Here is an 18488-nt window from a genome sequence, read left to right on the forward strand (position 1 = left end):
CAGGATCAGAAACTTCTGAGTCTCTTCATTCTCCAAAGGGATAATAATATTTGTACAATCCACATTATCCACTTTTTATAAGAAATGTGTTTCGTAAACCTTAAAGTCCTATATAAACGTAATTACTGTTGCTGTTGTTGTCATCATCACTAAGAAATATAAATGAAGCTACTTTGTGGCTGTACTATGGATACAAAATCATGATAATTATCATAAAAGAATATATTAATAGCTATTTTATAGGCTATTTATTAAAAGTGAGGTCAAAAGGATTGGTTTCAGGAATAGAAACCTTATTTTCTCACTTGCAGCCCAATCATCTCCTGTGAACACCTGATACAGCAAGGGTCAAACATTCTGAAGAGTTCAACTCGTCAACTGGGATGAACTCCTGTTAGCCTCAAACATGTATCTTATAAAATGTCCCTCTCCCATTTGAAAATTCTTACCAGCTGCTTTTATTTCCTTTGTACCATTGCCTTCATTCTCTAACCGTAAGATTCAAATACAAGGGAATAATCTGTCTAGGGCTTATTGCATAGTGATTGTGGGAAAATCTAGTTTAGGGCACCAGTAATTTTTCATACTTAATGGGTCCAGTAGCTTCTTTCTTCTGATATCATAGGGTTGGGAATTGCTCTGAAGTAACTCAGTCAATAAACATTAAATAAGCACCTATTAAGTGCCATTTTGCCAATCACCTTGTATACAAAGTAAAGCAAAAGGCAGTTCCTGCCCTTGAGGGACCTTACAACATCATGGTGAAGACAAAAGGAAGCTGAGGAGTGGAGGGGGGTAGAAAGGAGAATAGATATGATGAAGAAGTCCAGAGGAGTGCAGCAGGTAGGGCATTCTCCTTAAAGTAAGGATCTTAGGAGGAGCTCATGGCCCTCCAATCAAAGCACAAAGGCACACATTTTGCTACAATCTTTGAACTAGTCTTTGACAATGAAGTATGTGAAGGAGGCATAAATAGCTATACTAGGTTAGGAGTAAAACACAAGTAAAGGTAAGTCACTCCTCCATATACATATGGCTTTTATGTCCTAGGTGACACTGACATTGTGATACCCACTTGTTTAAGAAGAACTGCATTTTCTGATTTGTCAGTAAGTATGTTAGCCTGCGCTGACCCTCAAGGTTGTCTCAGCACTGTTTCATGTCACTTATGGCAGGTAGATGGCACAGGGCATACAGAGCTGGACTTAGAGTCAGGAAGACTTAAGTTTGAATCTTGATGAAGACACTTACTAGCTCCATGACCTGGGAAACTCACTCACCCTCTTTAGATTTCAGTTTCTTCATTTATAAAATGGAAATAACAATAGCCCCTACACCGCCAGGTTTTTGTGAAGATCAAATGTTGTAGTGCTCTGCAGTACAGACATTAAATGTGTTATATAAATGCCAACTATTCTTCCCCATGGTCTTGCAATTCAGTAGAAATTGGATTCTAAGTAGGGGCAGCTAGGTGGCGCAGTGGATAGCATTCTAGCCTTGGAGTCATGAAGACTTGAGTTCAAATGTGCCTCAGATACTTGACACTTACTAGCTGTGTGACCCTAGACAAGTCACTTAACCCCGACTGCCTCACCAAAAAGAAACTGAATACTAAGAACTAACATTTATATTGCATTTAACATTTGTAGGGCATTTAAAAAATGTGATCCTCACAATAACCCTGTATTTATCATTCCTATTTTTGCAGATAAGAAAACTGAAATACAGAAAAGTGATTTCTCAGATGATGAAGTTTGTAATTTCCAAGTTTTTTGAGCCAAAGTCTTCCTGACCCTGAGTTGAGAACCCTGTCAACTCATTCCCACTGCCTTTCATACAGAAGTCCTGGGCAAAGGGCCTTTTATATGTTACCTCTTACCTGTTCTTGTGGAGGAGATCGGAACTCCCTGGTCTTTTTGGCAGTCAGGGCTGCTGACATGTTTAGAGCTTGCATAAGCTCATTGTAGCGAAATTTCTGGTTTGCCTGTAACTTGGACACATAAATGTCACCAAATGCAACAATGGCTTCTACTCGGTGCTGCAGTTCACAGTCACAGAAATAGTTGAGAAGCTCACACATCTGGAAAAATACGATACATATTAGTGGAAATATAAGGATCAAGGTTTTTTTAACTTTTAAAACCCTGTATAATCTACTCCCAATTTATATTTCTAGTCTCACTGGACATTACATTCTCTCCTCCACTCTTCAGTTCAGCCAAACTAGCCTTTTCTCTCTTCCTCACATGCAACCAACACTCCGACTCCCATCTCCATGTTTTTGCACTTGCTGTCTCATTCCTGGAATATATTCCTTTTTCCCCCCTGTGCCTTTTACCTTACCTCTTTTCCTTTACGATATAACTCAAACACTATCTTCTACATGAGGTATTTCCTGAAGCCTTTCCCCACCCTGCGCCCTGCCTCTCAAACTATTTCATAGTCAATTACTTTGTATATATTTGTATTTATTCACACTATTATTACTTTTAATATATATATGCATGTTTTCTCTTCCATTAGAATGTAAGGTCCCTGCTTTGTCTTTGAACTTGAATCTCCAGGGCTTTGCATAGGGCCTGGCACAGCAACTGCACTTAATAAAAGCTGTCTGATTATTAACTGAGGAATAACTGGGAATGGAGCTTACTGGCATCAAGGGAGAATCCACCAAAGAGAGAGGACACTAGTCCTAGGAAAACTTCTACCTGAGTTCTAGGCTTACCACAACAGTAGTAACAAAACTGCCTTGATGTGTACTTCTCTTCCGAACACGTTACAGTTCTATAGAATAAAAGTACATTGGTCTTTTCTCTTCCTCCTTTCTATTTGCTTCAGTTTGTTGGTACCCTTATTCTGAGGTATGTGCTTTATTCATTTTAAATAACATCTCCTGAGTGCCCAAGGAGCATAAGACCTGAGCTTGTGTCCTACAGTATACAATCAGTAACCACAATTAGCTTACATCTGGGACATACATGCTATATGAAAAAACTGGAATTCCTGAAAATGAGATCCACACAGCATATTGTAAGAAATATACTATTTTTAAAAACTTAACCTAAGCTGCAGTGCTCTGGAGCTTTATGTTTGAGAGTACACATACACAAATATATACATACATATGTGTACATACACATACACATACATACACATGGATGTGGCTATATAGATATAGATACATAAAGCTTCTCTGTGTTTCTCATTGGATCTTTATAACAGTGGTGACAGAACTGAGAGCCAGAGAGAAAGGGTAAGTCAAACCTCATAGTAATTACCTACTGTAATCCTAGCCAAAGCTGTAGGCAATTAATTAACTCTCTCACTCTCACACTCACTCACTCTCTCTCTCTCCCCGCCCCCCTTCCCCCCATTTCTCCCTCTCCCTCCCTCCCTCCCTCTCTCTCTCTCCTCTCTTCTTCTCTCTCTCTCTCTCTCTCTCTCTCTCTCTCTCTCTCTCTCTCTCCTCCCTCCTCCCTCCCTCTCTCTCTCTCTCTCTCTCTCTCTCTCTCTCTCTCTCTCTCTCCTCTTTCCCCCCCTTCCCCCCCCTCCTCTCTCCTTCCATACCCATTGTATCAATCCTTCCTTTGTTACTTGGTCTTTACCTGCAGCTTAACGGATTCTGGCAATCGAGTCTGAAGTAAACCTCTAACGGGGGCTTGGGTGTTCTTGCTGGCCTTTTCTCCAGCCTCCACTGCCTTCTCCTCCACCTGCGTCACCTCCTTTTCCATGTTTTCCTGTGCTTCTTCTGTATGTTCTCCAAACACATTTGGATCAATGAGGAGTAGGATTTGCCGAACATCATCATTGTCAAATACTCCCATGACCAGCAAGGTCCCAATGAGTTTCAAAACTGGTACAAATTGGAACTCCACAGATCCTCCAACAGGGTCACGGATGTGTGCCCCACTGCATTGTACTGCCTCTGTCAGCATACTCAGCGCCTTGGTCTTGAGAATCTCCAAAGGAATCTCAGGGCTTAATTTTTGGCGCTCTTCACTGGTTACAATGAAGCAAGGGGTGGAGAAACTGAATCCTGGTTTAAGGCATGTGCTCAGGCCCACCCCTGGTAGCCCATGCCGCTTGGATTCATCTGGGTATAGTCTAATTTTCCGGGTGGTATTGGTGATAGGGATGATGAACTCATTTTTCATCATCAGTTTTCCCTCCTTTGCATGTGCCAGGTGGATGCTTATGAGTAGATCATAGAAGCCACAGCGCAGAAGACCAGGGAGGTACTGGTTATCAATCGTGTAGAAGAGCTGAGACAGTTCTACATGGCTACAGAGGGCATAGGCCACTCGATTGTTTCCTAAGGCACAGACTGCACTATAAAGTTTTAGTGTGTGATAATGGAACTGCATCAAATCCTCCTGTTCACAGAGTTCCAAGATATCCACACACCTAGGAACATAACAAATAACCCATGGGCTAAAAGAAAACAATCCTCTTTGATTCCAAAAGATATTTACCTAACAAAGGGTGGGGGTGTATATAATGAAGTAAGGTTCTCCCCTACTCATTTAATTTCAAAACACTTCTTTCTCTTTTAGAGAGGGAGATTCTCTCTCCACTTCTCCCCCTCCCCCCATTCTAGTCTTTACCATTTCACATCTTTAGCACACTGTTGGCAAATGTATGACTAAAAAGGTAGATATGAACAACTACCATTTATAAGGTACTTTAAGATTATCAAAGTACTTTGCTCAAAAAAAAACTTTTAAAAAAGGTAGCATAAGAATTACTCTGATTTTAAAGCTGAGGAAACTGGAGTTTAGAGAATGATTGACTTATCCAAGGTTACACAATTAGCAAGTCTGAGTGAGGATTTGAACCCACATTTTTCTTAATTTTATGTCCAACACGGCTTTTACTATATTGTGTGGTCAAGTGTTAGATTCTACTCTATCAAAACAAAAACATTCTGAAATATTCAAATATAGAACAAAGGTTACATGGCTCTGAGCTGCTCCTTACATTTTAAAAATTAGACTAATACTGACCCTTTATTTTCTCTGGTATATGAACTAATTGGAAAGCACTCTGCTTCTGCTCTAGCAGATCAGGATCTACTGATACTTTCAGGGCTCTGTCTCTTCAAATCGATGAATATACCTATGAACCCCAACCTACCACGCACTACAGGGATCATAAAACCAGATCACGGAACAGTCTTTGATCAAAGGTTACCACCCTATTCACTAGTATTGTTCCTGATGATTTAAGTGTTCCCCTTCTTTGCTTTCTGCTGAACTTGTCAGACTTTGGTCTCTGCTTGCCTACCTGTACTCAGAATAGGCACTTGTCAGGGGTTCCCTATCTTCATACAACCTGTGGAATTCCAATCTGTCTGAATCTTCAACACTTACTTTTATCTTCTGATATTAATTAACCAGCCTTCTGGCTTCAATTCATAGGATCATAGATCTAGAACTGGAAAGGACCTTAGAAGCCATTCAGTTCAACCCCTACATTTTACAAATAAAGAAAATACTTGACTAGCTCTCATATTATCTGTCAGCTTGCTCCTACCTAACCAAATTCAGTCCTGAGGTCTTCTGGCCTGTCCTGTCCCAATGCTGACCACATCCAGGTATGAAACCTAGAGGAAGAGATATGAAAGCATCCTAGAGTTTCCTCACTTTAGCTTCCTAGGCCTACCCCTCTTCTCTTTTACCCAATACCTGTTCTCCTCAGGGATGTGGAGGGCCATCATCTGCAGTGGCTCCAGGCACTGCACCATCCAGCCATGGCGTTCGCTCACCCTTTCCATTTCTATCTTCAGGAAGCTGTTAGGCATACGGCTCCAGAGTACAGGCTGTATGGTCTGGACATCCAGTCGAGGGGGACACTGGGGAACAAGATTCTTCTCTTCACTCTTAAATATTGCAGCTGATAGGGGCATTGCATTCTGGAGCAAGTTAAGAGAAAAATAAAAAAAGAACACATGTGCATTAGGAACTTCTCAATTGTTGGACAATGAGTAGTGGTAGCCAATATGATATTTGTAAACTAAATGGGAAATCAGATCACACCTAAAAGATCTTTGAGGTGTTTCCCAATCTTAATTTATTTAAGACCTTTCAAAAGGAGTTATAAGAGGTTGTAATTAACCCTCAGAACACCTTATAGGATAATAGGAACAGAAAGTCATAAGAAAAGTTTCATAACTGCTTCATACGGGGCTTCTGTGAAGTCAAAAGGGAGAATAAAGGGGGTGCTGCTGGTGGCCAAAATCATTATTTAGATATCTGAGTCCTGAGGGCAACCACATTTCAATACTCCTTCCTGTTATCCACAGCTTCACTTTTAATTTTCAGGAAGGAAGATATAAATAAATACCTTTAACTTGCCAAGTTCAAACTGAACCAACGAAGTGCTTGTGGGTTGCAGGAAAACAGCTGGAAACACTTTGGTGTTGGGCTCAACCTATGAGGGGAAATTAAAAAATGTGATAGCATTTAGAAAATAATGGTACACTAAGGGTTAGAAGGGCTCTTGAGATGTCACTTTAGCTCTTTCCTTGGCTTGAAGTTGGACCATGCCTAACAATTGCTTGATAAATCTTATCAATTCTCCCTCCACAACAATTCTCATAACTATCTTACTAACTTCTTTTTCTTTACTCCTAGAGCCACTACCAAAATGTAGGCCTTCATCATCTCTCCTTCAGATAATTATAACAGCCTCTTCATGGGCTTCCCTGCTTCCAGGCTATCTCACCCTTCCCTGCCCCCTTTAATCTATCCAATAAATAGCTGTAAAAATCTTCAGCAGCTTCTATTACCTCTAGCTTCTAGAATAAAATGATGCTAAATTAGTTTGTATTTAAAGCCTTTTACACTCTGGCTCCAGTTTACCTTTTTAGACTTTTAGCTCATATTATTCTCTTTCTTATAATTTAGATTACAGCCACACTTGCTTATTCAGCATTCCACCTCTCACCTGTCTGCCACTGGCAGACTTTCCTGTGTCTGGAATGTATCTACTTATAAACACTTTCACTCTCCTCATATTATCTGTGTAAATATTGTACCATCAACAATCACCCCAGAAGAATGAAGTTCCTTGAAGTCATAGACTATTTTTCTTTTTTCTCTTTCTGCACAGTGCCTAGCACAGAAATGGAAGATTAAGTGACCAGTGTGAGGAACAGTAAAACAGGCCAGTGAGCCAAAGGTGTCTAACTTCTCTAAGTTCCTTCATTCACCTATAAAATAAGGGGGTGGGAATAACTGCTAAGGTTCATACACCATTACTATCCCTCTGAGTAAAATATAGTTAAGTAACTTGTCTATTGTAACACGGCTAGTCAGTAGCAGAGCTAGGACCAGAATGCAGGCTACTTATTTTGTGACATTTCCCGTTTGACTTACAAAAATGTCATTTATACCCAAATTTTCAGGTATTTGTCATAAAAAGTGAAGTTACTACAGAAAACAGAACATTTGGGGTGGTTAGGTTATTCTAACTATACCTGAGAAGTGTAGAGTGGGAAGAAAAATGATTTCTGGTGTTATACTAAGGCATACAACTCTTTGCTAGTCTAGTTCTCCTTCTATCTAATTTAGTACTCCTACTTTTACTAGATTTCAACATCAGCCAGAATCTGAAATCTGGATGGGAAAGATGACCATTTTGATAATCAGGAAGAATATATTAAGTCTTCAAACTAGTGGTTTGAACTTGCTTTATTTCCTGGCTAAATTCTAAAACTTAATAGAAAATTTATCCTAAAGCTACTGTTATTCTATTATTATTCTATTACTATTATTAAAACTTATTCTAATACTTATTAGAAAACACCCAATGTGCTGAAGATATAGGGGACAAACCTATTTTTTTAAGGATTGGTCTGGCTGCCTCCTGAGATACCTTCCAGCTCTGAAAATTTTTAACACTCTGATGTCATTATGGAGAAAAGTCTCTAGGGAATACTCTAGGTAGCTGTCCTGTGACCCATTAAACACTCTTATCAGTAACTGAATAAAGGCAGAGATGATAGTTATCAGATTTTTAGACAACATGAAGTTGGTGAAGTTAGCTATTGTAATGAATGACAAAACTGGAATTTGAAAGGATCTTGACAGATTATAATGATGAGCCAAATTTAAAAGATAATATTTAATAGGGTAACTGTAAAATCTTACATTTGGGCTAAAAATTGAATGCATAGATGTGGCTAGACATATGTGAAAAATATGTGAAAAAGACCTGGAATTTTTAGTTGGCTGCAAGTTAAATGAGTCAAAAGTATGATGGGGTAGCCCTCCAAAAACAACCCTAATATCTCAGGTTTTATTAAGAGAAACAGTGTCCAGAATGATGGTGGTAGGAGTCTTCTGAAACTTTTTTTTTTTGGTGCGGCAATTGGGGTTAAGTGACTTGCCCAGAGTCACGTGGCTAGTGAGTGTTATGTGTCTGAGGCCAAATTTGAACTCAGGTCCTCCTGACTCCAGGGCTGGTGCTCTATCCACTGCACCACCTAGCTGCCCCTTCTGAAACTCTTACCTGGTCCTTTCACATCTGGAATACTTGATTCAGTTCTATATACCATTTTTCAAGAATGACATTAACAAGCTGGAGCACGTACTGAGAAGACCACCCAAGATTTTGAGGTAACCAGAAATCATGCAATAGGAGGAGTAGTTGAAGGAAAGTATTAGAGATGCTTAGAGTTGCCAAAGAAAGATTTGGGGGACACAATAGGTGTCTTCAAGTAAAATATAAGCTCTTTGAGGGCAGGTACTATTTTCATTTTTGCCTTTGTATCCTTAATATCTAGTACACTGCCTGGTACACAGTAAATATTTAATAAATATTTGTTCAATTAAACTGAATTGAAAACAATTATTTGAGGAATTTCAAATTATCCAAGTGGAATTAGAAATATTTTGTAAAAATTAAAAATATTTTGTCACCCCTTAGTAAAACTATAAAAATTACAGGTAGGCAGATTTTACCTTGCTATAAGGAAAAGCTTCCAGAGAATAAGAACTGTTGAAAGTGGGATGAATTGCCTTGGAAGACCTTTAGGCAGAGACTGGATGACCTTTTATCAGGGATGTTGTAGAGGCAATTCCTGTTGGACTAGATGTATTTCAGGTTCCTTCCAATTCTGAGATTTTTTTGATTTGGGCTTCTGTTTAGCCTGGGGCTTAAGGAGAATGAGCTTTGCAACTTTACCAAAACCAACAGCAGGGATAGCAGATTCTGATGCCAATCTAAAAGGGAATGATGGATGAATACATCCAATTGCTAGGCTTTATACATTTTTAAAATTAAATTTTATTTTTTCAATTAACAAACATTTATTTTTCTTCTCTTACCTCACCCTCCCCCACTGCATACAAAAAAAAAAAAGAAAAACAAAATCTTTGTAACAAATAGATCCAGTCAAGTAAAACACTGGCCATGTTAAAAACTGTACCATTCTACACTCTGTGTTGATCACTTTTCTTTCAGGAAGCAGGTAACTGTTTTGATGATAGGTTCTCTAGATTTGTAATGGGTTATTATGTTGATAGAATTCTCAGGTCTTTCAAAGGTGTTCATTTTAAACAATGCTGATATTCTATAAATTTAATTCTGTTTTTGCTCACTTTACTTTGCATTAGTTCATATAAGTCTTCCCAAGTTTCTCTGAATTCATCCATTTCATCATTCAATACACAATAGCATTCCAATGCATTCATATACAAAATTTGTTCAGTCTTTACCCAAGTGATCAGCACCACCCTCTCTTCCCCTTAGTCCCCAGTTCTCTGCCACCACAAAAAGAGCTTTATTATATGGAGGTCATTTTCTTCTTTCTTTGATTTGTTTGGGGAGGAGATATAAGCTAACAGCAATACTGCTGAGTCAAAGGGTATGGACAATTTAGAAACTTTGGGGCATAGTTCTAAGTTGCTTTCAGGAATGCCTGGATTACTTCACAGCTCCACCAAATGCACTCATGTGCCTGTTTCATTATATAAAAATGAACCTAGAGTTCCTTGTTCATGTATATTGAAGAGCTGTCATTTATAAAATTCATTAGCATCACAGCAAGGAAACCCACTAGTATAGCAACTTGACCAAACTCTACAACTTCTCACAAACGCACTCAAAGGGAGTCAACGTTCTTTAAACTTACAGGATGGGCTTCTAAAATGGTTCTACTTCCATATTGCAGGGCATACCCTTGGCAGGCTGAATGATACCATGACACATTGATTTCCCTCAACAACCAAAACAATATTAGAAACACAAAGTATGCACTCATTAAGAGGCACTGTTCAATGAAGAGAAGGCTTCTTTTTAATAATGAATTGATTTTGCCTTGAATTTTTAAATACACATCTTTTTTCCTGAATTTCATTAACCACAAAAAAAGAGTATTACCAAATGCATAGCAGAACAACAAAAAAAAGAAGATTGTACATGAAACTGCAGATCTTTATTATATATAGCTTGCTTTTCCTTTTAAGCATATGTTTGACCTGTAGTTTTCAAAGCCGTTCAATCTTCTTTCTGGCCTTCAATTTGTCCTCCACATTTAAAAAAAGGTGCCTCAAGGACCCTCTTTTCTCTCTTTTCTTTTTAATAACCTAGCCCAATCCTGCCTCATCTTTGCCATGCTCCAACCTCTACTGGGGAAAAGAAAGAAAAACAAAAGTCTTGTGACACATGTGTAGTCAAGCAAAATGAACTCCCACATTGCCTGTGTTTGAAAAATGATGTCTTATTCCACATCTTGTGCGCATCACCTTTCTGTTAAGACCTGGATGGTATATTTCATAACTAGTTCTCTGGAATTGAAATTGGTCATTGCATTGACTAGAGTTTTTAAGTATTTCAAAGTTGTTTTTCTCTTTAATGATGTTGCCAAATTATTCTCCTGGTTCTATTCCTCTCACTCTGCATCAGTACATATAAGTTTTCCTTGGTTTATCTCTGCCAGTTTTGATGGTGAAGAAAATTCCATTATATTCATATACCACAATTTGCTTATCCATTTCTGAAGAAATGGGAATTCTTTAGCTTCCAGTTCTTTTCTACTTAAAAGAGGGAGCTTCTATAAATATTGTTTTTTCTTTTGTTATTTAAATATTTTATATTTTATAAATATTCATCTCATTCTCAATTTTTTTTTGTCATGTAAGTAGGCAAAATAATTTCAGGTCATTTTCTTTTTACCTTTTCACGTGTGAATCTTCCCTTTTCATTTTGGGTACAAAAAATTTGATTTTCCTCCTTCTTTTGAAATCACACTAGTGAGTTAATTTTTTTAATTAGGTTTTTTTTTTAAAAAAAACTACTTCTAATTGTATTTATCAATTTGCTTCTGTTTTTTAAAAGTTTTTCTATCTTACTAATTTCTTCAATTTTCAGAATTTCTACCTTGGATTTTAGTTGGTGGTTTCTGGCTTAATTTTTTTTTAAAGTTTCGGGCCTAATTCATTGATTTGTTCTTTCTCTCTTTTGTTAGTAAAAGTACTTAGAGGTACAAATTTTCCCCTGAAGACTGCTTTAGCTGCTATCTGTACCTATAAGTATGGACATATTGTCATATTGTTGTCATTTCTTTAATTAGATTTTCTATTTTTCTATGATGTGTTCTTTGACCTACCAATCTTTAAGTGATTTAATGTCTACTTAATTATTTTTATCTTTTAAACAACCTTTGTTAAATATAATTTTATTTCATTATGGCCAGCAAAAAATTTATTAAATTCTTTTCCTCTTTTTTTTTTTTTTGCATTTTTATGAGATCTGGGGTTCTGATACACAGCCACTTTTGTATGGGTGCCATTCAGTGCTTAGAAACATGCAAATTCCCTTCAGTTCTTATTCAGTAAACACTAGAGATATACAATCTCTCATTTTTCTAAAGTTCTACTCAGGTCCTAAATTTTTCTGTTTGTGTATTTTTTGATTTATCTACATCTGAAAGGGATACATTAAGGTCTTCCACTATTACAGTTTTTGGTCTATTTCTCTTTACCATTTCATTAACTTTTCCTTTAAGTAATTAGATGGCATTCTATGGTACAAATATGTACTGACGTCAACTTGTTATCTATGTGGTATATAACTATAATATAAGCATATACAAAGCTCAATGTGATTTTATCATTCCAATATGGTTCTTGTAACAACATATTGTTGGATTCTGCACTTCTAACTTATTCTGCTATCCTCTTCCTTTTTATGTGAGAATTCTGCCCAACCATATTCATGGTATTTCCCTCTTCCTCTTCTCTGACATCTTATATTTCTTCTCTCTTTTCCTCTTTCCCCTTTGCAAAACAAAAAGATATAGAAAGAAGATTTTTGTCTAACATTTGTAATCTAGACATCAAACAATCTGTTTCTATTCTATTGCCCCATCCTGATCACACATTATTACTCTTTCTTTCCTTTTAATCTCCCTTTCTTGCTCTTCCCACCCACACTCCCTATCCCCTAACACCAGATTCTGGAATTTATTTTCTTTATGACTACTCCCCTCACTTCTAATATCTGTCTCTTAAACTCCTCTCTTACCTCTGCCTAGCCTTGCCTATTCTTTTATTGGGTTTAATGCATTTCTACACCATGGGAGGCAGGTGGTAGTACACTGAACCTGGAATCAGAAAGACCTAAATTCAAATCCAGCATTAGACATTTACTATTTGTGTTACTAGCTGTGTGATCCTGGGCAAGACACTTAACTTGTTTGACTCAGTTTCCTCAACTGTAAACAGTACCTACCCTACAAGTTTGTTGTGACGATCAAAGAGATAATATTTGTAAAAGTGCTTAGCACAGTACCTGGCACTTAGTAACGTGCTATATAAATGCTTATTTCCTTTCACCTTCCCTATATGACCTTGGACAAGTCACTTAACCTCTCCTAACCTCTTACTTCATTTGCAAAATAGTGATAATAGCCTCCCAGGGTTGTTATAAATAAAAATGAAATAATAATTTTAAATGTTCTAGAAATAAATGCTAGTGATGATGATGATGATGATGTTTACTATGACTTTCCTTTGTCTACATCAGATAAAAGTGAGGTTCATGGGATACTCATTTTTCCAACCCTTCCTCCATATTTGTGTACTTTCCATTTCAAGGACCCCTATTACATGAGATTGAAACTACTTCCTTTCCCCCCAGTATGTTCCCTGACCTTTCCTTGTTTACCTAGACCATCAAAAAAACCAAACCAAAACAAAACAAAACCCAACTCTAGGCCCTCTACTTGTCTTATTTAACTTTCTCTCTGACATATGTATATACACATATATTAGGCTTCTGAGAGGACACTTTTTCTTCTCCCTCATTTGCCTGTAAACAATGTACCTTCAGGAGGTGGTGAAGATGGGGTAGAAAAAGTAGTGACTTGTCTGACCTCTCCCCACAACTCCTCTAAACACCCTTAAATAATGCCATAAAACAATTCCTGGAGCTACAGAACCTACAAAAGGACAGAGTGAAATAATTTTCTAGCCGAAGACAACTTAGAAGGTTGGAAAGAAAGGTCTGTTGCACCTGGATCAGAATGGAGCACAGTCCAGTGGAGTCTGTACCAGCACAGACCTGGCCCAGGCCAACCAGAAGCAGGCCTTGGAAGCCACTGAATAAGCAGCAGCAGTGGCTGCTTCTGGAGCTCTCAGTCCATAGATGGTAAGAGAGTTGTACAACTAACTGATCAGGAGGAGGTTACAGGAGTCTCTTTGCTGGCACTGGGAGCAGGACTCTGTTGCTTTGCCTGTACTCAGGAAAATCACAATCCTAAGTGGCAATCCCTGGGCCAGGAGGAGCACTCGAACATCAGAGCTTGTGGCCACAGCAGGGTGGGGACCCTCACAACAATTACAAGGCAGAAAAGAGTACTTGTGGTCATTTACACACCAGAGGACAGGCCAGGAGGGGAGTAAACACACTTCTCTGTAGATCATACTACCTTGGAAAAACTGAAAATTTACAGGTCCCTAGAAATATCCCTGAAAACAGCTGCACAAAACCCCTGAAGCTTGGGGCAGTGTGCACTCCACCCTGGATAAAAGAGCCCCACTTTAATAAAGAATTAAAAGTCAAGAAGTAGATTGAAAAAATGAGCAAAGAACAGAAAAAAATTCTAACATTGAAAGTTACCATGGTGATAAGGAAGAGCAAAATACACACTCAGAAGACAGCAAAGTCAATATTCAATCCCTTCAAGAAAAATATGAATTTGTCTCAGGCCATGGAAGAGCTCAAAAGAGATTTTGAAAATCAAGTAAGAGAGGTAAAAGAAAAATGGGAAGAGAAATGAGAGTGGTGCAAGAAAACCATGAAAAAAGAGTCAACAGCTCAGTAAAGGAAGCACAAAAAACACTGGTGAAGATAACACTTTAAAAAGGAGTACAGGTCAAATGATAAAAGACATACAAAAATCCAGTGAGAAGAAGAATGCCTTGAAAAGTAGAATTAGCCAAATGGAAAAAGAAGCACAAAAATTCACTGAAGGAAAAAACTCTCTACAAAGTAGACTTGGCGAAATGGAAAAGGAGATACAAAAGCTCATTGAAGAAAGTTTCTTAAAAATGAGAATTAAGCACATGGAAGCTAATGACTTCATAAGAAATCAAAAAACAATAAAACAAAACCATAAGAATGAAAAGATAAAAGAAAAGATAAAAGTGAAATATCTCATGGGAAAAACAACTGACTTGGAAAACAGATCCAAGAAAGATCATTTAAAAATTATTGAACTACCTGAAAGCCATGATCAAAAAAAGAACCTAGGCATCATCTTTCAAGAAATTATCATGGAAAACTGCCCTGTTATTCTAAAACCAGAGGGCAAAATAGAAACTGAAAGAATCTACTGATCACCTCCTGAAAGAGATCCCAAAATGAAAACTCCCAGGAATATTATGGCCAAATTCCAAAGCTCCCAGATCAAGGAGAGACTATCATAAGCAACCAGAAAGAAACTATTCAAGTATCATGGAGCCACACTCAAGATAACACAAGACTTAGCAGTTTTTACATTAAAGGATTGGAAGGCTTGGAATAAGATATTTTGGAGGGCAAAGGAGTTAGGATTACAATAAAAAATCATCTACATAGCAAAACTGAGTATAGTCCTTCAGGGTTAAAACATAAACATTCAATGAAACAGAGGACTTTCAAGTAGACCAGAGCTGAACAGACCATTTGACTTTCAAATACAAGACTCAAAAGAAGCATAAAAAGGTAAACAGGAAAGGGAAATCAAAAGGGACTTAATAATGTTAAACTATTTACAATCCTACATGGGAAGATGATACTTGTAGCTCATAAAACTTTCTCATTATTAGGGCAGTTAGGAGTATATACAGACAGAGGACACAGGTGTGTGTTGAATATGAAGGGATGATATCTAAAATTAAGGACTAAGAAAGAGGAATGCACTGGGAGAAAGGGAAAGGGAGGGGTAGAACAGGGCAAATTATCTTACATAAAAGAGGCAAGAAAAAGCTTTTACAATGAATGGGAAAATGGCGGGGGTGGGAGGTGGTGCATGAACCTTACTCTCATCAGAATTGGCTCCAAGAAGGAATAACATACACACTCAATTGACTATAGAAATCTATCTTATCCTACAGGAAAATAGGAGGGGAGGGCGATAAGAAAGGGGAGGGATGTGATAGAAGGAAGGGCAGACTGGGGGAGGTGATAGTCAGAAGCAAAAAACTTTTGAGGAAGGAGAGGGTGAAGGGAAAGAGAGAATAGAGTAATGGGGTGGAGGAATAAGATGGAGGGAAATACATTTAGCAATCATAATTGTGAAAAAAAATTTGAAGCAAGTTTCTCTGACAAAGGCTTCATTTCTCAAATATATAGAGAACTGTCAAATTTATAAAAAACAGGAGCCATTGCTCAATTGATGGAAGATCAAGAGATATGAACAGTTTTCAGATAAAGCAATCAAAGCTATCTATAGCCACATGAGAAGGTGCTTTAAATCCCTACTGACTGGAGGAATGCAAATCAAAACAATTCTGAAGTACTACCTCATATGACGAATGCTGGAGGGGATGTGGGAAAAATGAGACATTAATGCACAATTGGTGTAGTTGTGAACTGTTTCAACCATTCTTTAGAGCAATTTGGAGCTATGCCCAAAGGGCTATTAAACTGTGCGTACCCTTTGACCTAGGTGTGCCACTACCAGGTCTGTATCCAAAAAGAGATAAAAAACAAAAAGGAAATGGACTTATACATACAGAAATATTTATAGCAGCTCTTTCCTGGTGGCAGGGAGTTGGAAACTGGGGGGATGACTATCAATTGGGAAATGGCTGAACATATTGTGTTATGTGATTGTTATGGAAATACTATTGGGTTATAAGAAATAATAAGCAGGATGCTCTCAGAAAAACCTGGAAAGACTTAGGTGAGCTAATGCAAAGTGAAGTGTACTGTGTACAAAGTAACAGCAATTTTGTAAGACAATCAGCTGTGAATGACTTGGCTATTCTCAGCAATCCAATGATCCAAGACAGCTCTGATGGACTTAAGATGAAGAATGCTATCTATCCCCAGACAAAGAACTGATGGTATCTAAATACATATTGAATCATACACTTTTTGTTTTACTTTATTTTTCTTGATTTTTGGGGGGGGTCTATATTTTCTTTCACAACATGATTAATATGGAAATGTGTTTTGCATGACTACAAACATATAACCTATATTGAATTGCTTGCCTTCTCAAGGAGGGAGGTGGGAAGGGAGGAAGGGAGAGAATTTGGAACTCAAAGTTTTAAAAACAAATGTTAAAAATTGTTTTTACTTGTAATTGGGGGAAAATAAAATACTAAGTATTTAAAAAAACACAATTTACTTTCATACAATTTATTCCTACTGATCAAATGTGATTATTTGTTCCTCTTGATTCCTGCATGTCCATTTCAAATATTTATTTAGTTCTGATCTTTCCATCAAGAATTCTTGGGAATAATCTATTTCATTAAAGATTCATTTTTTCCCTCTGCGAAATTATACTCACTTCTGCCAGATAGGCTATTTTTGGTTGCGTTTTGGAATATCATTTTCCCAAGCCTTCCCTTCCTTTAAAATTCCAGCTGCCAATTCTTGTGTGATTTTGAGTATGGCTCCTTGGTACTTAAATTCTTTTTTTTTTTTTTGACTGCTGTATGGTTTGTTTGGTTTTTTTCTCAGACGCTGAAATTCTAGATTTTGGCTATGATTTTCCTGGGAGTTTTCATTTTGGGGTTTCTTCATGAGGTGGCCATAAGACCTTTGTGTTTTCACTTTGTCACCTAGTTCTAATATATCTTGGCAACTTTTAAAATGTCTTCCTGAACTATGGTATCCATGCCCTTTTTGGGGGGGGGTAGTCTGATGAGTCTTAGTTTGCTTCTTTCTGATTTGTGTTCCAGGCCAATTTGAATTTTCTCCTTTTTCTTCAATCTTTAATTTTGTTTTAATATTTATTAGGGTCTCATGGACTCATTATTTTCTGTTTGCCCATTCTAGTTTTCAATTCTTGGGCAAGGTTTACCACTATTGGTTTTCTACTTAACTATTCAATTTTGTATCTCTTCTCTATTTCTTCCAAGTACTTTTACAATACTTGTGGCAAGGACATTCTTTTCTCAGAGTCTTTACTTGGATTTTTTGTGGATTTATTCCTTAGGATTATCCTTGTCCAAGATATTTCTTCATTGTGTTGTTCCCTCTGAGGCTACCTCCAATTGATTCAAATGTATCTTGTTCATACATAGTTGTTTACATGTTGTCCCTTTCCTACATTTGACTGTGAGCTCTTTGAGACTAGGGACTAGTTTTTCTTTGCATTCCCAGCACTTAGCACAGTGTCTAGCATATAGCAGGTACTTAATAAATGTTTATTGACTTGACAACTTGGTGTTTTCTTCTGTTAATTCAAATTTCCAGCCTTAAGTTTCTGGATCTTGGGCTTGTGTTTAGGTCAAACATTATTCCAACGTTGGAATACAACTGGATAGTGTTGACAGATCCTATTTGATCTTGAGCCCCATAGTTAAGACAAGACCATATCTTCTGAAGGAATCGTCTGACCTTACCTTACCTTACCTTACCTTACCTTACCTTACCTTACCTTACCTTACCTTTCCTTTCCTTTCCTTTCCTTTCCTTTCCTTTCCTTTCCTTTCCTTTCCTTTCCTTTCCTTTCCTTTCCTTTCCTTTCCTTTCCTTTTTTCTTCCTTTTTTTTTAGTAAGTAGTATTTTTTCCAATTACATGTAAAGATAATTTTCAACATTTATTTTTAATAAGATTTTCAGTTCCAAATTTTTCTCCTTCCCCTCCTCCTCTCTTCCTTCCCCAAGACAGCAAGCAATCTGATATAGGTTATACATGTGCAATCATGTTAAACATATTTCCACATTAGTCATGTTGCAAAAGAAGAAAAAGAACAAAAGGGAAAAACCCATAAAAAACTAAAAAAGCAAAAATAGTATGTTTTGATCTCATCCATAGTTCT

At 37.4% G+C, this 18488-nt stretch overlaps 1 protein-coding gene across 1 annotated transcript in view; it reads right to left on the reverse strand.

Annotated features, from left to right (window-relative positions):
- Positions 1 to 18488, reverse strand: part of RYR3 (ryanodine receptor 3) — a 731065-nt gene that overhangs the window by 243526 nt on the left and 469051 nt on the right. The window contains exons 33-36 of the mRNA XM_078151313.1: positions 6343 to 6429; positions 5685 to 5911; positions 3606 to 4404; positions 1880 to 2080 (exon numbers count right to left, since the gene is read on the reverse strand). Of these exons, the coding sequence (XP_078007439.1) occupies positions 1880 to 2080; positions 3606 to 4404; positions 5685 to 5911; positions 6343 to 6429 (1314 nt within the window). The remainder of the gene's footprint in view (positions 1 to 1879; positions 2081 to 3605; positions 4405 to 5684; positions 5912 to 6342; positions 6430 to 18488) is intronic.

The sequence above is a fragment of the Phascolarctos cinereus genome, unplaced genomic scaffold (assembly GCF_003287225.1).
Source record: "Phascolarctos cinereus isolate Bilbo 61053 unplaced genomic scaffold, phaCin_HiC Scaffold_3;HRSCAF=262, whole genome shotgun sequence".
NCBI classification, from domain to species: domain Eukaryota; kingdom Metazoa; phylum Chordata; class Mammalia; order Diprotodontia; family Phascolarctidae; genus Phascolarctos; species Phascolarctos cinereus.